The following is a 21,088-nucleotide window of genomic DNA, read 5'->3' as shown; positions in this document are numbered from 1 at the left end:
TGCTCGTCTCATCCAGCCAAGTGATATCAGAGCAGCTTACAGCAAGGGTGAAGCAAAATGGATTTCAACTCTTTTCTGCACCTGGATTTCATACAGTGAAGTTGTTTCAACTGTTTGTATGTGTCTCTGTCTTCATAGGATGGAATTTTCCCCCAGAGGTGCAGGGTGCCTTGAGGTTTGGCACCATCAGCTGCTGCTCCGGGATGGGCTGCATGTTGGAACATCTCACTGGCATTGGGCTGTGCAGGTGTGACTGGTACCCAGTTACTTTACATCCCAGTCAGATAACTTCATACTCAGTTGATATTATTCTTGATTCGGACATCTCTTGGAAGTTTTGCTTAGAAAAATACATTTTCTTCCATACAGAGTTGATGCCAGATTGTTGGGCAGCCAGATCAGCCCCTGGGTGACTGAGAAGCATCCTACGGTCACCGTGCCACCACCTGTGGGGCATCTGTGGCTTTACAACAGCATTTCAGACAACTCGAAGCTGTTAGTTTCATCTTGGCCATCCATTCATGGATGCTGGTGTTACAAATTCATGAATGAGTCCCTTGCTTAATTCCCAAATAAATACGAAACCATTCCCTGTGCCTTTCGGTTCCTTAAATGCAGCTCAGTGTTCAGTGACACTGTCCTTTCATACGCCTGCCCGATGCTCCGTGTCAAACGTCATTTTCTGAACGCTTTGTTGGTAGGAACTGTTCAGAGGAGCACATTGTAAGATACACGGACGCTGCAAGTTTCCATTGCAAATTTCAGCTGCTGACTGAAATTTTTCTGTCTGGGATTTTGGAGGGTTTAAAGCCCGTGTATTTGCTAAAGATTCATCGCAGGGAAAAGCAGGGTGAAAAGACTTAAATTATCATACCTCAGAAACCCGTATCTCATTGTGTTTTCTTTCTCTGCATCAGTACAAACAAATCCACAGGAACCTGGTGTTATGTATGAGAAAAACTAGGAATTCAAAACACTTCAAAAGTCTGTATTTTTCATGTTTATTCATATATAAAATGTTGATAAGGGGAACAGAACTTCGGTAGCTACTTGTAGCCTGAAGAATGGTTTTCAGTCAAAACTTCTTCACAAAACTTCTCCAAATACTGGCTTACCTTTGAAATGTGGGGATGGGAGGGAGAAGGGGGTGAGTGTGGAAAAAGGGGGAATCACAGAATTGTTTGGGTTGGAAGTGACCTTGAAGACCATCCATTGCCACCCCTTGCCCTGGGCAGGGACATCTCCCACCAGACCAGGTTGCTCAAAGCCCTGTCCAGCCTGGCCTTGAACCCCTCCAGGGATGGGGCAGCCACAGCTTCTCTAGGCAATCCCAGTTCCAATTCCCAGTAGAGCTGGGCTTTCGGCAGGATCCGGTACAGGCTGGAGGGCAGGACACCTTTTCTCCTCATGGGAAGTTGAAGCATCTGTGTAAAACTGATGAATCCATTAGGCAGAGTTTCTGTTTGAGTGAAAATTCTGCCTTTATTTATATCATGTGGCTTAATGACCTGTTTCGGGTTGGTTACTGTAATAATACTCGTTCTCTATGGGAAATAGAAGAAAAAAAAATGGATTGCATTCTCATTTTCAAGAAAAATATTCCCTGTCTTCGTGTTGCATGTTTTTGTTGTTGTTTTTAATCTTTGTAGTAAATTCAGAGTCTTGTCTTCACTTGCATTTGAGTATTTGAGTAGTGGTGCGTTGGCAGTGAGCTATGCGGAGAACTTGGAATTGGTGATCCTGCTTTGCTCCCGTCCCCCCTGCCCCTTTCAATTTTGACAGTCTGTAAAGAAATTGAATCATTCCTTCAACAAGTGCAGGGTCTCGTGTAGGGAATAATACTGCCAGCAAGTGAAGTGTGTGGAAAGATACCCCTGAATCGTAGCCATTTAGAGACATTTTGGAGAACTCTTGTATTGTTTACAGTATTAACATTATTATTTTTTTTTTAATGAAAGCAGCTGACTGAGGCAAATCAGGTTTTAATGATATTACACATTTTGTCTGTGTGTCAAGTAATGTATTTTAAGAGGGATTGTAGTGTCTGTACATTTATTGCTAGATATACTCCTTAAGACCTGGAACTGAACTGATGGGGCAGGGTATTAAAATTAAAAGCTTAGTATTGTGTCTAGTTTTTCTTCTTGATTTCTTTAATATTTTTTTTCTGCCCTAGGGTGGCAGATATTCACTGTGTTGAGTAATGGAAGGAGAAAGAGAAGGCTTCAATGGTTTAAGGTTTTTTAAACTCAAGCAGATGGATGTTTACCTGGAGTATATTTAATTTATTCATTGGATTTGTTTTGGTTTTTTTTTTTTCTTTTGAAGAAAATATCGTTTCTGTAAGAAAAAAAAACCCAAACATTTGAGGTTTTATCATTGGCCTTTACTTTTTCCCTTCTTGCAAATTACAGAAATACATATAAAGAGCCCTCTGTGAGATGGTCACGGGTGTTACTCTGAAGAACAAAATAAGCATAAATACTAGTGTGTGGGAAACGTGAGTTCTCCGTGAATTAGTACAGGCTTTTCTGAACTACTTCTCTTTGCAGCCTCTTTCCAGTCGCAAGCCTGTATCTGTATCTTGGTGTCAGTTCATTGCCCACTGTCTCTTATAAAGTTTGCCTGAAACCTAATCGGGGACTATAATGTTATATAGTAGCTATGAAAAAATGAAATAAAAAGGTCACATCGGCCTGAGCTTTAGGATGTTGCACTTAAGTCCCCTTGACTCTCCTCCTCGTGTCATTGATATTGCCATGAAGTACAGACAACCCCTTCTTTCAATTTTATGGGGAAGACTTCTTTTTACTGAATTTTTTCCTGTGAATCCATTTAAGCATCTTCAACTTACTCCCTACAACAATATAAAGTATATCCATGTTTTCCCCATCAGCAAAGTCTCTAGTGCTTAGAGACATGGTTTAGTGATGGCTTTTAGCAGTTAGGTTGATGGTGGGACTAGATGATCTTAAAGGTCCCTTCCAACCCAGGCAGTTCTGTGATTCTAAAGTTGAATCCGCATTTGTACCCAGAAATCTAGTTGTATATGAAGTTCAGAATTTTCCGAATTATTCTTTTTTTCACCGGAAGGTGACGTAACTGTGTCTTGGTAATAGCAGCAGCACAGAAGCAGGGGGAGAAGTTACCAGAGGGTGCCCTTAAAATGGAGCCGGTTTGGTAGCTGGTGCTTGTTTGAAGGGAAGGGGATTTGCAGGATTGAAGCCCAGCTTACTGAAAATTCCAAGTTTCACACTTCAAATAGAAGCCCGTTTTTCACGGAGCAAGGAAGTGAGAGAAAATAATTTCAATGCGATGTTGGTACATTACAGCGGGTACATTTCAGTTAAGGATTTTTCTTTTTTTTTTAATATTAGCATGATTTCTTACCTGCAATTAACAGCTAGATGATAAGAAAGCTTGGTTTTCAGTAGGGGATAAAGCCCAAGGCTTTTCACAGGTAATTAGTTAAGGAATTAATTTATTCTGAAATGATCTGTCCTTGCCACTGAGCTAGAACATCAAGTTCAATGGTTATTAAAACAAATAAAGCAAGTGAAAGCTAGGAGGAACATACGGATATATTTAATAATGTTACTAAGGAAAAGTCTGATGTCTCTTTTTCCGTATCTATGTAGATGTCTTTTAGTGAGTTCATGAATAAGCGCTGAATAGGCATCAAAATCTTCCTGAAGGTCAGATTCTAAAGCTGAATTCTCGACCTGAGCTGGGTGAAGGCTTAGGAGGCAGTGCTGTTTAGCTGGGTCATGCTCTGATGTTTCTATTCTGTGCAGGAAAGGACTGGATTGACCTTCTACATCAGGAATAACATTAAGAGCTATTACCTGGCAAATAAGGGGTAATAGTTTTAAACTGAAAGAGGGGAGATTTAGATGAGATACTACAAAGAAATTCTTTGCTGTGAGGGTTGTGAGAGCCTGGCCCAGGTTGCCCAGAGAAGCTGTGGCTGCCCCATCCCTGGAGGGGCTCAAGGCCAGGTTGGACGGGGCTTTGAGCAACCTGGTCTGGTGGGAGATGTCCCTGCCCAGGGCAGGGGGTGGCACTGGATGGTCTTTAAGGTCCCTTCCAACTCTAACCATTCTGTGATTCTAAATAAATAGAACAGGACTTCAGAGAAGAAAAGCAAAAACAGGAGTGTGGCATTTGATTTGGAGAACTATAAACTATGTATAAATAGAAGTGGGCTGGGAGAAAGAGAGTGTTCGTTATGAGTTTTAAAGATTGTAAACGTGGAAGGATGGGGAAGACTCTTGGGAATTACGGAAAGGGAGGGTGAAGCAACATCAGATGTCAAACCACATGTTTCAAGAAAAATGTTTCTGTTGATTTGGGATGCATTTTGTAGCAGCCCAACTGCCAGAGTAACTGAAGACTTTGCTCTTGGGCGGGGTGAAAAATAGACAATGAAAGGAATAGTTAAGAACAATGGCTCTTTGTCTAGGTGTAAATGATGACTTTGGATAGGTTTCACCTCTGATTTCTTACATCATCATCCAAAGATGAAATTTATTCTTTCTGTCTTGTAAGAAGAAAAAATGAACAAATTGAAAACTTTTGACTTGGTAATAATACAGTGTTACAGATTTGTTTCATGTGTATGTGATTTTTTTTTTTTTTTTTTTTTCCTATGCAGTTACACCTATGTTTCACCTTTGTACATAAATATAAATGCTGTCTGTCCATTTACATGGTCAACTGAGTGTTGCAGTAGCTGTAGGTGAGATCAGGCCAGAGGTTTGCCTGACCACCTGGGATCTCTGTACGCTAAGAAATAAGCGTACTCTGGAGTGTGTGTTACTTTTGAAAGTCTTGTCAAAATATACGAGTATTAAAAACATTTGTTTGGACAGCGTTATAAATGACTATCTTGGATCTGCACAGTTCCTGTTCACTGCAGCTAATGAATTATTTAAAAATGAAAGGAAAGTCTTCTGGTGCTGGTTTTGTTTAATCCTTTTACTTCATGTCTAATAACATTTATGAAATACATTTATTTTGGTATGTGAAGGGGCATTTGGTGCTAATTCGGTGAGCACATATTTGCCTAGGGATGTGTCCCCGCTGTCACCCTTCCTCCTGTGCTGTTACTTTATAAAAGTGGTGTATGGTATTAGCTGGTACCTTTCAAATGTGGAAACTTCATAGCTTGTTCTCATCAATGCTGTGCTACTTCAAACTCAGCTGGACATCAATTATAAATCTTTTGTTTTGAACACTATTCTTTCTATAATTTCTACTATTCATGTTTATGTGGCTTCATTTGTTTTTAATGGATTGCACAGTAACTTGTGCCACATACATAGTACTACAAAATACAGTTTTCAATGTTAAAGGAAATGCTTGTTTAAAAAAAAAAACAAACAACCTATAGAGTGAGTATCTAGGCTAAAGTTTTGCATAAGGTTTTTAAGTTTTGACTGAAGATATTACAGGCACGTATGAATGGGAAAAACACCCCAACTCTTTCAATCCTACTTTAGTACGTAGTATTTCTTTACAAATAAACAGTAACTTTCTTAAAAAAGGCTTAAGAAAATATTTTCTGTGTTTTTCAAAGATAAATTTGATGAATAGTTTATTTTGGCACTGGCTTCTGATTTTGTTGGAGTAGGCAGAGAACTGAGGAAGGAGTGAGGTTGTGTACATTCATGGGATGTAGCCTCTTAGGAAGTTTATAAAAGGGGGGTGAGGGGAAGTAGTTTGTGAGACGCTGAGCAGATGCCTTGGCTTTGTGACAAATGGTTTATGAACGCTGTCTGGAGCGTTCCATGAAATGCTGTAGGACTAACACATGTAGATAGATACATGCACATTTACTGCTAAGTGTTTTTAAATGATGAAAAAAGAGGTTGAAAAGGCAGGGTACTATAAAATGTGTTGATATGCAGAAAAATGTATGTTGGAGCTTCCAAAGACTATAGCAGATTAGCTTAGTATAGGAGCAAGATCTTGAAACACTTCTACGTTATTTCTTATAATTTGATTGTGATTTTTTCATTTCCTCCCAATGATTTTATCTTGAAACAGGTCGAAAGAAGCAACATTAATTCTGCAAAACTCAATTCTTATATTCTGTTCCTTCCAATAATGGATTCTGCATATTATTCTAAATATTAAGTAGGTGCTGATGTTACGTTATAGAGTTTTCTTTAAACTTTTTTTTTTTTAAGATAAGTGTAGTTTAATAAGAACTGCTTTCATTCTGTAGCATTGCCTTCTCTTTGGTTACAATTTTTTAAGCACAGGATTGCTTTACAGGCCAGTAACTCAGCATGTCACACAGAAGACCTAATCTATATACATAGATTGTCATCTTCTCCTGAGCAACAGCTTGTCGACGGTTTTCAGAACGGTTAATACAGCTGTTCAGGACATACTGGAACCCAATAGTTCCTTGTTGCCTAAAAATCAAAGGGCAGAACTTCACGTGCAGAATGGTAATAACTTATTCAAATGTATACTTCGAGTTGATGTTCCAACAACAAGTGCTTATTCATGTACATAGTCTCAGGACTTTTACGGGCTACTCATTTGGACAACCACTCAAATTCAAGTCTGCCTCTTTTCCCGGGTAGAGAAAGGCGTGATAAAGCTGCGTTGAGGGATGTGGACCTTGTTATTCCATATTTTTCATTTTCAGTAAACTTGTGGAGCAAGTTGAGAAAATTTTGGCCTCACTGACCTCAGAATAATGATGATCCTTTGCTCCTCTCATTATTTTTGTTCACTCCATCTGTGATCCTATTTCTAATTATCTGATCCTTAAAACAGGAGAGAGAAAAGTTTCTAGGTGGAAGCATCTCCATAGGTCCTCAGAGATATGTAGCATCTTCTGCAGATACTGCTTCAGTGGTGTTTCTGTGCATTTTATACCTTGTTGGATTTCTTGCTACATGAACTTTGGGATATGAAAACCTATGCATTCCATCCTTTGGAAACGGCCTCAAGTTGCACCAGGGGAGGTTCAGATTGGATATTAGGAAACATTTTTCCATTGAAAGGGTTATGAAGCCTTGGAATGGGCTGCCCAGGGCAGTGGTCAAGGCACCATCCCTGGAGGTATTTAAAAGACGGGTTGACACAGAGCTTAGAGACATGGTTTAGTGATGGTTTTTATCAGAGTTAGGTGGATGGTTGGACTGGATGATCTTAAAGGTCCCTTCCAACCCAGACAATTCTATGATTCTATCCTTTTCACAGTGCACAGTCAGTTTCTTGCCATTTATCTTTTTCCTTACAGCTGTTTTTTTCTTTTTTCTCCCTTTCCCCCCATCTTTAGGATCATACATGATAGTGATTTCCTCAGACCACGACCCGGGAGAAAAGACTCGACTCCAGCTTCCGACCATGAAGGAAAACGATACCCACTGCATCGATTTCAGCTACCTTCTATACAGCAAGAACGACGCCAACCCGGGCACGTTGAACATCCTAGTCAGGGTGAACAAAGGGCCGCTGGCCAATCCCATCTGGAACGTCACCGGCTCCACTGGGAAGGACTGGCTTCGAGCAGAGCTGGCTGTCAGCACTTTCTGGCCCAATGAGTACCAGGTGAGCTTGCGATAAATTCTTGTCGCTTTACGGCGTTTAAAGTGAGGTTTTATACAGTTTGCATTCGTTTGGTCTGTCCTGATGCACCATTTTCCCAGTGCCCTTAAATACAGCATTCCGTTTGGAAGAAATAATTATTTGGGGAGGGGTGTTTTTTATAGGAGGTGATTTTTTTCAAAGCTAGCTGTTATTGTATAATAAGAAAAAAGTAAGCTGGAAACAAGCCTCATTAGAGGAAATGGTACAGTTAAAACCCAGGAACATCAAAAATGATAAACTCCCAGAAATAAATTGCCTGTGCAACTGTAATTTGTACCTGTCTTCCCTCCTCTTTTGGAGATGCCTGTGTTACTGTGTCTAACTACATGACCGTAAACTGTTTTTTTTTTTTTTTTTTTCCACATGACATTTGCTTCATTTGCTGTGCAGGCAGAGCGGTGCTCACCTAACGAGCAGCTGCTCGGGACGTGGTTTTTCTCCTGTTTGCTCGCTATGGGACAAAACCACCTGCAGCGCAGGGCTGGTGTTTAGAGAGAAAAATCATCTTGTTATTACTAGATGCTGTTATTTGATTTGTTTGATTAACCTGAGAAAGTACCCGCAGCTGTTTTGCTCAGTGGGTATTTGATGTGAAGGATGAATCTCATACCACAGGCATTTTTGTCCTGGCGTGTAGGAGGGGGAAGAGTTGGGTTCGATGGGCTCAGCTGAGTTGTCCCTCCAGGAGGGGTTGTGGCGTTGGGGTATGGTGCTTACAGCCTCCTCTAAGGATGCTGCAGGTCATAAGCATTCTTCCAAATGGTTTGGATGTCCAGACTAGTTATCAAATGATGCAAAGTGACCTCTTTATTAATGAGGTTTTCTTGAATACTGGTATTGTAGGAATGTGTCTTAAAGTCCCTTTTTAAAAATTCTTCGTAATTGCCCACCATCAAAATAATCTCCATAAAAACCAAGCCTCACTGCAAGCAGCCTTATAAGTTGAAACTGGTGCAATTTACTATCATTTTATATTTTTCTTCAGGTTTTGTTTCCTTGTTTTAAATATTTTTATTTATAAAGAAATTTAATCTATCAGTGACATTGCAACTGGGTGAAATTTGATTTAAAGTTCTGGAACTTGGTTTCATAAAGCTTCACTTCTGAGGAGGTGTTTTATTAACCCTTTTATGTTGCTAGAAAGTAGCTTTTGCTGTGACTAAAAAAAACCAGGAGCCTTTTATAGCAGTATAGTAGTAATCAAGTATAGCAGTATTATATGCAGTAAATTAGGTTTTTGCTGACAGATGGCCAGGCTTGACAAGGAGATTGGTGGCTGGGGCCTTATCTTAGCAACATGGCCATTTTTCACTTACGTTACAGCCTTCACATTATCTCTCTATAGACCGCGCTTAAATTCTTTCTTTTCCCTTGCTTGGTCATCCAGCGGAATATTGAAATCATGTGTAACACAGTTTATTTTTAAATTAAAAATAAATCTGGAGTCGAACTGCAGGGCTGTTAGTGCAACCTGCTGTGATGCGTGTACAACTTGCACAATGGCTTTTATGCCCGGGAGGGGAGATCTGCACGATGCCCTTGCACGCCTGCTCCTTTGCACAAACACGGGTGGTATTTCTGTGGCTTTTAGTGGTCCTTTGAGGTCTCAATGTCAACATTCCTCTTCACTGTTCTCTCTTTTTTTTTTTTTTTTAATGTTAGTTTTGAGTTGACTTATTCTTCAGCACGGAAATATTTTTTTCATTTTTCTCGTAGGAATTCTTCGCTGTAGAGCTCAAGCTCGTGATTTTGGCGCTTTGATCTACCTGTTGGTCGATGAGTTTAGGTAGCACTGAGGGAAATACACACTGTTTTTTTTTTTATAACAAGATGGAAGTGGCTCTTCACTAAACTGGGAATTGGATCCCTGCCGGTACGAGCAAGGTCACTGCTGAAGATCGCTGCGGAGCACGACTGTTGGCATGTACATTGTTAATTGGGTCAAACTCATTGCCATTTCCTTCACTTCTTAGTGTGGGAAGAGAGTAAAGATAAGCAGGGGCTGAGCACCACAGGTAATGTTATAAGGAAATCTCATATGGTGACTTGGAAGCTGGCAGGCTGGCTGTGTTAGTAGTGCTAATAAACTGCTGCACCCAGGCTAATTAGCTCCTAAACAGCATTTCTGTGCTCTGCTGAAGACTTATTGCTTCCTGTTCACCACCAGCAGAGTGTATCTGCATGGCACTCTAGTGCACAGTGTAGATACAGCACTTTTGGATGGACTTAACATTTCCTTTTACTTACAGGATTATTATTATTATTGTTTTAATAATCCATTTACTTCCCTTTTTTAACCATAGTCTGTTGAGCAATTCATATTTATTTTTTTTTAATTAATTTACTTATTTTCTGACAAAACATAGTACAGTTTATTGCAATAGCTTTACTGGATCAACCTGAATTTTTATTTAGCTTCCTGTCCTGTCTCCGATGGCAGATAACGGGGGCAGCTTACAGAAGAGTTCACGAACAGGACAAACTCATGGTCGTACCTCCCCCGGAATACACTTCCAGCCTTGAGCCTGTTTGTGGTTCAAGAACTCTCTACAACTCCCTGAAAGGAGGGTGTAGCCAGGGGGGTCGGTCTCTTCTCCCAAGGAACAGGCGATGGGACAAGAGGAAACGGCCCCAAGTTGCTCCAGGGGAGGTTCATATTGGGTATTAGGAAACATTTTTACACTGAAAGGGTTATGAAGCCTTGGAATGGGCTGCCCAGGGCAGTGGTTGAGGCCCCATCCCTGGAGGGATTTAAAAGCCGGGTTGACATGGTGCTGAGGGACGTGGTTTAGTGATGGTTTTTATCAGAGTTAGGTTGATGGTTGGACTGGATGATCTTAAAGGTCCCTTCCAACCCTGGCAATTCTATGATTCTATAAGTTGTGCCTGCCTTTATTCCTGTTACTCCATGGGGGTTTTTTGGAATGATTTAAGCTTCTAGTGGCTACAGTGTATATGACATGGAATCCTAATGTTAAGACCATTCCTGTGGGTTTCTCTGAGCATGGGGCCTGTAATTCTTCATTTTGCACGTGGGGAGTTTCGGCTTTCCTGTAAGGATGTGATCTGTCTTCCCTCTCCTGCTGGCGAGGCATCTACATCTTCTGTTCCGCTTGTTTAACATGTGGATGGACTGCTGAGGAAAAGGACTTGATTAGAGAATCCCTTGGGATGGAGGATATGATTTGATTTTGATCCTTGTTAGTTCTGGAATCTTTTTTTAGTGTTTTTTTTTTTTTTTCTTAATTGCTCCATTGAAAATATGCCACCTTTGACTGGCCTCAAGGTTGCTTCAAAGGAAAAATATTCTGGGATTTTTGTTGTTTAAACTTGGTAACTGCCTGGGAGTTTTGTCTCTCGATTGCCTGTGCTGGTTGCTACTGTAAGTCATTAATTTATTTTAGTTGAGATGTTTATTCCTGTCTGGACGCCTTGTTTTGTCTAATGCTCCTGTTGGCTTCCTCAAGTTCTCTCCTGCTTTGTACAGCAGGAATTACCCAAGTTTCCAAGTCTCTCCTCCTTTCTGCTTCTGCCACCCACAATTTCTGCGTGTGGCTGGAATTTTGTTCTAGCAGAGATATACAAATTCTTTAGTAAAATGTGTTAGCGAAAGGTTGACTAGCTTCATAATTAAAGAAAACAAAGTTAATGTTTATTAAACTGAGACAGATAGCTTTGCTTTTCTTAAACTTCCAACAGCTGGTGTTTGGGAGGTAGGATGAGTCACCAAAAATGCTCCTCTTGTAGGTGGATCCTTCTCTAGCGCCCCTTTTGTGGAATAACAAAACTTTGTGGCTTTTAAGAATTTAAGGGGACTGTCCATAAACTGTTTTGTTCCTACTTCATTAACACACAATGAAACGGCTTATACATCTGTTTGCTTCTTTCCTTGTCCTTCTTTCCTTCTCCTTCTTTCCTTCCTAGTTTTCATCAGTTAAAAGCACTTTTAACTGTCTCACCCCTTACCGCCACCACTAACGATTGAAAATTGGGTCCCTTTGGAAATATCTCCCAAATAGGAACGGTGTTGCTTTCTTAGCAGAACTGCTTTGTAAACCCCTAAGTGTTCTTCCGACTGTTACTTGCCAGGCAGCACTTAATCAAAAGACTTTCTTTCTTTATACAGTTTATTGTAGAGTTACTCGGAGAAATGCTTTTCTATAATGAACTTTCTTATTGCTTCTCCAAGACGTGTTACTAAAAACTCAACGCCATGGTTTTTTAACTCTTAGGATAAATATGAAAGTGTGCGAGCGGATCTGTCACATTTCTCTCTCATTTCTTCTAAGATGTTTATCAATTTGGTGAGGACAAAGAGAGGTTAAGTTCCAGCACAGTGATTACCAGCAACTTTTAAATAATTTAGTTCTGTAGGTCACAAAGCACTTAGAGCCCTCAGAGGACTAATACAAATACCGTCTGATTCCAGTCTTCAGACTGGAAAATCATAGTGCAGAGTGAGAGTGAGCGTTGCCCAACCAAGCCCAGCCATGGCTGAGGTGCCAGCCCTCAGGTTTTCAGTCCCACCATAAGTATTGGAGATTTCATGGAAGCTCTTTCTTTTTCCGTAGAAATGACGATGCTGGTTGTGACAGTCAGTTCAGGTCCGTGGTGTCCTTTCAGCAGGGTATGTTCTGCAGACTGGCCACAACGTGCTGCTTTTCCGTCCCCTTTTGGAGATATTTAGTTTGGTTTGGGGTCTGCTACCTCAAAAAAAGGCAAATATAATAAAAAGAATTTTTACAATTAAAAATAGCAGAGATTATTGTTAATCAGGTAAAATCTGTCATCCTTGTCTAAGTCAGTGACCCAAGCCGTACTTCTCCACTGCAAGCAGAGACAGCTCTGCCTCCACAAAACACTGAGAACTCCATTCCAGTGGGGATGTAGAAGAAATGACTTTGATTTTACAGACTTAAGGAACTGTGGAGTCTGAGCAATCACTTAAGTTGCTCTGCCCTTGGTCCTGTGCTGAAGAAAAAATTAATTTGCAGAATTTTGAAGCTGAAGTGTTTGTATGTCTAAAAAGGAAATTTTAGCAATAACGTAGCTCTTCAGAAAATAACAGGCTTTTCTAAATTTACTCCTTCCCTTTTCCTTTGTTTAAATTTTTCAACACTGTCTTTTCCACTGCTTTGATTTCTGGTGTATTACTGTCTGTGAGTAGGTTTCTTTTGTTCTACCATGTTCTGGGTTTCCTTTGCTAAATGTATGATCTGAACTTAACTGTTTGGCTGTACGTACAAAACGTTCAATTCTCTTCCCACTGGATGATGTAGCGTCAATGATGCTGAGGTGCATTGCATTTTGACTTTTTTTTTTTTTTTCACGATTCCCTGCAAGATAGTGGGTACCTTCAGGGCAAGGTGACAAAAATTTAGTAGATGCTTGGCATTTCCAAAGGCAATGAAAGATTTGGAGGTTAATGTGCTGTATGAGTCCATGTTATAAATTATCTTTAATTACCCCAAAGTCTCGGATGGAAAACTGACTGGCTGTAAACTCATGAAGACTTACCTGGAGATAAATATGTAATATTTTTAGCCAGTGCTTAATTTCTGATGAAATATATGTGACTTTAACCAGTGCTCTTCCAGGAAACATTCTGCTCATCAGCAAGGTGGTATGCAGATTTTATATTAACCTTGATTACCAAGATTATGAAAAGCCTGTACCGTTCCCTTCTCCGTCGTACGGCAGGCAGTGTCAGGCAGTGAAGTGGAAAACACACTATTGCTAATCAGCCACCTCGGAGTGGTGATTCAGTTTTTCAGAAATACAAGATTGACTTAAATCATGGTGCGTAAATAAAGAAGTTCTGGGTGGTTCCTTTTGTCAAGCTTTTTTTCTTTTTTTGGGGGGGATTTTTGTCTATAGCTGGAAAGCATAATTATTTGTTATGTAAGAAGCTCAGATTTTGTCATATTTTTATCAGCGTTTGCAAGATCCCGCCCCTTTCTAAGAAAAATTGTGAATATCATGCTATCAAGGAGCTGGCAACGATACACCCTTCCACTCGGCTCTTCTTAAAATACGTTTCTATTCACATGAAAAGTGGAATGAATGGAAGAGGGTTATGGCAGAAATCAGTGATATATGCTTGAAGTAGGTGGTTAAAGGAAAGCAGAAGTTGATAAGACTTTATTTCATTTCACAGGTTCTGAAAAGATTGAGTCATGAATTGTGCTCTGCGAGGGGTTTCCAGGCTTAACCCTACGTGAGAGTAAATAAAAGTATAGTAATGCAGTATTGAATCATTATCAAAGAGTTCACTAAAATCTCTGCGATTCAAAAATTGGAAACCAATCAGCCTCCAAATTTATGGCCTTGAAGAGTCAGGGTCTTTGACTTAAAAGTCTGAGCTCATCCCTTCATCACTGATAAGATGTGTTGTGAGGTCATTTTTGCTGTGCAGCGTTGTGTGCTGCGGGATAGCCGGATTTTCCCTGACCCCCTGTGTTGGAAAAAACCATAATACTGAGAATTATGCAGCCACTTAATTTTCTTTTTGTCCTTTCCTGCCTTTTATTATTTAGGGCAAGATGAAATGCTCTAGAAGATTTTTTTTTTTCCTGAGTCTGTGCACACCATGCTACAATGTGTTGGTTGTTTAGATGGGCTTTTTTGAATATTTTCTCTTTTTCGAATGCTAACTGGTGCACAAGCCTGAGGCTCGCAGTGGAGTCAAAAGGTTTTCTTCATCCAGAGCAGTGTGTAATAGGAATCCCATGTTGACTGATGATACGACCTCCTTGTGGGGAAATAAATGCTTCATATCTTTATAATTCTCTCTACCCTGTATGTAATTCTTTTCTTTAGTTTAGGCTTTGTTTGAGGTGACATTGAAAAACCAACTGAGATGGTTGCTCCAAAGAAAAAAAAATATTCAACGTTCAAAGATGAGGGAAGAAGCGTATCAATTACTTTGCACTAGGATCACATTCTGATCAATTATGCAAGGTCTGTGTATTTAAACAAATAAGCCAATAAACAAACCAGTATTGCTGAATTTTTCCCTTTGCCCAAAAGGTATTACAAAGCCCTTAAAAGACACCCCCACCCTCCTTGCCCCCTCCTGCCAGAGTGAATTAAATTATACCCCTCTTCTGGGTGTTCTGAACCGCCTCCTGAAGCAGAGCAATTTTCTGGCTCCGAGGGAGCGATGGGAAGTTTGCAAACTGGTAATTGCCCTGTGGGGGCTGCGGGGCGATGGCACCGCCGGGCAGACAGTGCTCCGGGCCGGGAACCAGCAGCCGCCGCATTGTCGTCTTTGCAGACGTATTATTTTCTTCTTTGAGAGCTCTCTCCTTTTATTCAGTCGGCGTTGGAGCTCCTCTGCTATTACCTTTAAATGTCGGTATGTGCAACTCCCAGGAGTTTTAAAGAACTGGTACAAAACTTGTTGGAGTGGATGACTTCAGTAAAGTACCTTGGCTGCCTAGAAGGAAACCCTGAGCACCCTTGTGAGCCAGGCTGGGCTTTTTCCTGGTGTTTTGGGGTTCTTTTTTGTTTACTTCTCTGTTTTTGCTTTTTATAGCCTCAGGGTCTTCTGGAGTCTTTTGCGTGTGGTCCGCAAGACCTTTTCACTTACCGTTTATTTGTGGTGGTAGGTTCTGTAACAGGAAATCTTCTCGGTTTTCAGGGTTTCCAGTTGCTCGCTGAGGTCTCATCGATGCCCTCGCCAGGATTTCCGTGGCTCTGCTTGTGTCTCAAACAAGTGGCAGCAAACAGAACCTCAAGCCCGTAGCTCGTCCCCTGTGTTGGGCTGGGGAGGAGAATTAGAGCTTGAGAACGGCAAGGCAGAGGGAAGGAGTGTTGTCCAGGCTGGTGGAGGGGGCAGAAGGTGTGGGCATCCCTGCTAATGCATGGGATTTCATGGGCACTGTACTCTCCTGCTGCCCTGTGACCATCCTTGCCTTTACCAGGGGTGGTGGCGTGTGCCTGTGTGAGTTGTTACCTTTAGAATTTTCATAACATTGGCGGTGGTTTTTTTGTTTTGTTGTTTTTTGTTTGTTTGTTTTTCTTCCAGTCAATCAACTTTTTGGCTTGGATAACAAAATTGACAATTAGGCAAAATGTAGTCTTTGCTGTGCTTGCCAGGCAATGAATTTATAGCAGCCTTCCAGTCCCTAAAGGGGCTCCAGGAAAGCTGGGGAGGGACTTTTGATCAGGAGGGGAGCCGTAGGATGAGGGGTAATGGTGTTGAATAGAAAGAGGGGAGATTTAGGTAAGATCTCAGGAAGCAATTCTTTACTGTGAGGGTGGTGAGAGCCTGGCCCAGGTTGCCCAGAGAAGCTGTGGCTGCCCCATCCCGGGAGGGGTTCAAGGCCAGGCTGGACGGGGCTTGGAGCAACCTGCTCTGGTGGGAGGTGTCCCTGCCCAGGGCAGGGGGTTGGAACTGGATGGGCTTCAAGGCCCCTCCCAACTCTAACCATTCTGTGATTCTATGAATTTATTTTGCAGATTGTGCATTCTTCAGTAGGTGGTGTCTGTTGGAAGAAAATAACATGTCAATTATTTTTGTAACATACCAAATAATGTTTTTTATTATTATTTTATTATTGTGCTGCATGCAGTCACTGAAATCTCAGTGCTGCAGGTTTTTAGTTCTTCCAATATAGGAGACATATGTCTATCACCTGGAGGTAGCAGAGATTTGCTGGTATTTATGGAATGAAATAATTTACAAGGAAAGCATGTTTGTTCAATTTGAATAATTTTATGATAAGCTTTTAGAAAATAACAGTCCTAGACCGCCAGCCTTCCCTTCAGACTTCTTTTGAAGTTCTGGAAGTGGAATCAAATATTAGGGGTTTTGCGGTGGCACTGAAGTGGTGGTGGTCTTGAGCTGAAAGACAGAACAAGAAAAGAAGAAAGGAATAAGTGAGAATATCGTATCTCCCAGCTGCCAAACTTCAGCAGCAAAATACTTTATATCTCATGTGTGTGTGGCTACTGGTGGCTGCCCTGTGGGTATGTGTTATGCTCATGGCATGGAACTTCAGGAGGTCTGATCGCTAGTTGACTTGGTTGGGCCTGATTAATTTCAAAATTTGTGGTTGACTTGGTTACCTTCAGAATTGGTTTTCATCTGAAAATGCAAAAAAAAAGCCCTCACAAAAGCTGAAGTCCTCTATCTTTATGGACTTTAAGGCAGGAATGGAGACAATCTTTCTTTTCTCTGATTTTTTTTCCTTCTTTCTTTTAGTGAATTTTATTCACACGCTCCCGTGCTCACCCTCTCACATATGAGTGAATCCCTGTTTCTCACCCCCATCTTCTCTGCCATGCTTAGGTGATTACTGTAAGCTTTCTAGCTTTCACAAAATGAATTAGAAACCATTGCAACCCGTAAGTCCATCTTTTCCCTCCCTTTTTTTCTCTTGAGTTGTGCTACCTTTTGTATCAAATATAAGTGCACCCTTGTGTGTCTGCCTTGCCGATTGTTTCTCTCTCTTTCAGAGGTTTTGGAATTAGGATGAAAAAAAAAAAAAAAGAAAAAGAATCAATTTCAGGTAGTGATGTGCTTGAATTGCCGTGTTGAGCTTTGACGAATTGAACTTGGGCATTTCTCTAATGGTGGTTCCTTGCGGTGCAGCCGCGGTGCTGCGTGTCTGGAGAGGGTGAAGCTGAAAAGTGGGATAACAATCTGCTGTTCGGTTTTCCACTGCTCTTAATGAGAGAAGAGTGACCCTACCACTTTCAACAGATTTCTCTCCTATCTGGACGGAATTATTAAACTATTTTGTAATGGACTTAAAACTGTGATATGTTATTAATGTGGTGATTTGATTTTTTTTTTTTTAATGCAGGCTAAAATATGAAGCAGCTTGCAATGCACTGCAGTCAGAATTGCAGGCTACAAAAAAGTATTTTCTGCCCTAGATCTCGACAGGAGATCAGTTGGGGGTTTTTTGTGCAACTTAACATAGAAATCGTGGAATAAAATTGGAATTTGTTTGGTTGGTTTGGTTTCAATTTTAACCAAAAATGGCAAACGTCAAACGTGATGGTGGGTGTACGCGTGGTGGGGTTTGTGTGTGTATGAGCATGTGTTTGCATGTGCCTAGGTTGGGTTTTTTTGCTTTTGTTTTTATAAGGATAAAAATGAACCCTGAAGTAAAACATCATCTTTGGTCCTGGATGTAATTATGAGATCTTAACACCACATATGTATATTTGACCAATCAAAAGGATAAATTTAACAGCAGCTGTCTAGTTTTCCATAAAGAGCTGGAACATCAGAAGGACTTATCTTGGTAGCATTGAATTCAGTCTGAATTACATGGTTCAAGTGTTGATTTATTAGTAATTTGTCCAAAGTATATTGTGTAGTATAACCAATATTTTTTGAAAAGCCATGTGAGTAATTTCAGTCGTCTTGTCTTGACTCAGAAATCCTGGTGAAATAGAACACGGCATGCATTTTAATATATTATTTGTTTACATATGGTAGATAAATATTGCATAATGTGTTGAAACAGGAAAATGTGTTAAGTGGTATTTTGTCACAACAAAACAGTTAAAGCAGACGCAGACGCTTTCTTTGGCTGCAGCTTTATAGAACCATCAGTTGGGCCCAACGTATTTGATTGAAGAACTGCCCCCAAAATTAAAAAGCTTTTTTTTTTTTTTCTTTTTCAAAATCATAACAGTGGAGCTTTCATTTTTCAGATATTTTCTTATTTATTTATTTTTATTTTTTTCCCTTTCTTCTCTTGTCAGGGGTATAACGTATGGTAAGACAGTACTGGGAGATGTGCGTGCTTCAGGACCTTGTTGACTCTGGTCAGATGCGTATTGTGGAAGTAGAGATTTCTTCATATTTCTGCTTCTAAAATTACAGGGTATTTTATTTGAAACGTACCTATGTCTTGCTCATTCTCAAAAAGGAGTAGCAGTATCACTAGTACCAGCAATGAGCTTAGTTTCTTTTACTGTGAATCTGAAAATGTCGGTGTAATCCAGGTACGGATATTCTTAATAACCACACAGAGGGTTATAATTTCACTCAAAAGTAAAGTCATATCAAAGGTAAGTAATTTTCTTATCCAGTTTAATTAGATTGTTAATTAAATTGGGAAAACTGGCTTGTCCGTTTTTTAAATCCGTAGTAATTTTGCTGCAGTGAGTCTGCTGTAGTGTTGAAACCAGTTCTGCCAGGTCCGTGTGGGCTGAGCCTGCAGAGCAGTTCCCCTTCTTTGGGGCAAGGTTTGGGGAACACATTCCGAATCCTCGTACTTTCACAATAACCTTTTCTTATGCGTTTGAGGAAAAATACTTTGGGTTGGGCTGGGCTGGGGGGCAAAGCAAAGCACATGAAAAAGAGGTTAATTGTGGTGTTGACTTGACTTTAGGTAGGTCTCCAGCCTTCGTGGTTGCGCAGGAAATTTTCTATACCTGTAGCAAATGCAAACTGCTCTAAGGCCTTTTTCTTGGAAATCTGGAAATGAGCACAGAAGGGATACATGGAACAAGTTGCCCAGAGAAGCTGTGGCTGTCCCATCCCTGGAGGGGTTCAAGGCGAGGTTGGACGGGGCTTTGAGCAACCTGGTCTGGTGGGAGGTGTCCCTGCCCAGGGCAGGGGGTTGGAACTACATTCCAACCCAAACCATTCTATGATTCTAAATCACATGGAAGGCTCCAAATGGGAGCACCAGCAGAAGAGATGAAGCTGCCTAGGCCTCATCAGGTGCTAGTGTCAAGCCCCTAGAGCCCCCTGCCTAACTGGACCCTCTCACTGGTGCCACCCAGCATGGCCCAGTGCCAGCTGAGCCAAGGGGTACTAGTCAAGAGGAGGTGATGGTGGGATGTGGTGGTCTCTCCGCAGTGCACAGAGAAGTCATTATGAGCTACAGTTCAGTGCTTCAATGTTTAAAATGGCAGCAAGGAGGGAGGGTAATTAGTGGAGATGATGGAGCATCATAACCCTAACTATGCGTTAGGGTTAGGTGATGGTGGCTGGAGCACTCACCACCAGAAGGCCAAGGCAGGGAGGACAACGGACAGTTGCCACCTCAGCTGCAACTTGGGGCATGGGACATCAGTAACAGGCAGCAAATCTTTCTGGAGATGCTATTAAATGGCCAGTTAAAGTACTTAAGGAGCACTTAGGGCCACGAGAAGTGAATGCATGGGAGAAGTTATTTTTGGCAAAAATTGTTCATGATTATTAGATATTTGCTTTTGGAGAATATATGTCACGATGAGAGATCTTCTTTCTTGAGTGTATTCAAAGTGTTTAGTGTGTTTATTTGCCTAAAACACAAATTTGTGATTAATTTTTTTTTAATTGTAACAAAAAAATCAAGTACAGTTTTCATAAAAATGGAAAAACAGGTCAATTTCCAACCACATAAATTGGGAAGTTTAATAATTTGAATGTTGTTTAGTGGAGTTGATTTATTCCAGAGCAAGAATAGGGCCAGATACTTAATACCTGCAGAGCTCACGCAGGGAAGGTGTGCAGCTGCCAGTGGAACTTGTCTGTGTAAAAGCCCTTACTGAAACAATTTTTTTCCCTAGCAGTTCTCCAAAAGTGCTAAAGGAAGCCAAAGCTGAACATCTGAAAAATTACCCAAGAAAACTCACCAAGCATAGAACCTGGAGTTCTGATTTTTCACTGGTGTCTCTCATAGTTTAAAATCAGATTAGTTTATTAAAGAAAATGATGATTTGTATTTAAGTTAAAATGTAACTTCATTTGACTGCTTCACTTTTATTAGTTCAGTTACTGTAATTCTAAATGTAGTAAATTTTCATGGTGTGCAAAGGAGGCTTATGGGAGATCTTAATTGCTTTTCTAAATTCTTTGGTTTCATATAAATATTGTGATTCTAGTTGATAAGTAATTTTTACCAGTGTTACCTAATGTTGAGGTTGCTACAGGTGTTTCCTCCTTTAGTTCCACAGTGATGATATTTAAGATATAATTAAAGTTTACAATTTAAAGCTGTAGAAGCTATTTTATCTCTGCTGTAATATAGTTAAAAACGAAGTTGGCTGTGTAGAGAATAAAATTCGGTTGCAAAACTGATACAGGTTGCCTGCAGAAATGTACTATTCAGGAAAGAAAGTTTTGTAGAGTTTTTTATGTACAATATTTTCAAATAAATGCTGAAGAAAGGGTGCTGGATGAGTCTGTAGTTTGGAAGATGCTGGATGAGTCTGTAGTTTGGAAGATGCTGTTCTGGTGTAAAATTTTTCAGGAAGGGATTGATATTTTTCTGACATTCTCCAGGGAGAATTTTCACATGCACTGTATAAAATAAAGCTATGATCTGCAGGTTTTATTCATAAATCCAGCTGTGGCCATTAGTGGACTTTAATATGTTTTCACTTTTTGGTGTTTCCTTTGCTAGCTAATGTACTTAAGCTGTGATTTTCTTAGTATTGGGAAGAAGTATCAAGTGGCTGCCATTGAATGTGAGTTCCCACATAGCAGTGGGAATAACATTTCCTAATTACTTACTCTTAT

At 40.5% G+C, this 21,088-nt stretch overlaps 1 protein-coding gene across 1 annotated transcript in view; it reads left to right on the top strand.

Annotated features, from left to right (window-relative positions):
• Positions 1–21,088, top strand: part of PTPRK (protein tyrosine phosphatase receptor type K) — a 310,488-nt gene that overhangs the window by 38,990 nt on the left and 250,410 nt on the right. The window contains exon 3 of the mRNA XM_074144586.1: positions 7,301–7,572. Coding sequence (XP_074000687.1) covers positions 7,301–7,572 — 272 coding nt within the window. The remainder of the gene's footprint in view (positions 1–7,300; positions 7,573–21,088) is intronic.

This window comes from Numenius arquata, chromosome 2, assembly GCF_964106895.1.
Source record: "Numenius arquata chromosome 2, bNumArq3.hap1.1, whole genome shotgun sequence".
NCBI classification, from domain to species: Eukaryota; Metazoa; Chordata; class Aves; order Charadriiformes; family Scolopacidae; genus Numenius; species Numenius arquata.
Note: the sequence above shows the minus strand (reverse complement) of the source record. Positions and strands in the feature narration are given on the sequence as shown.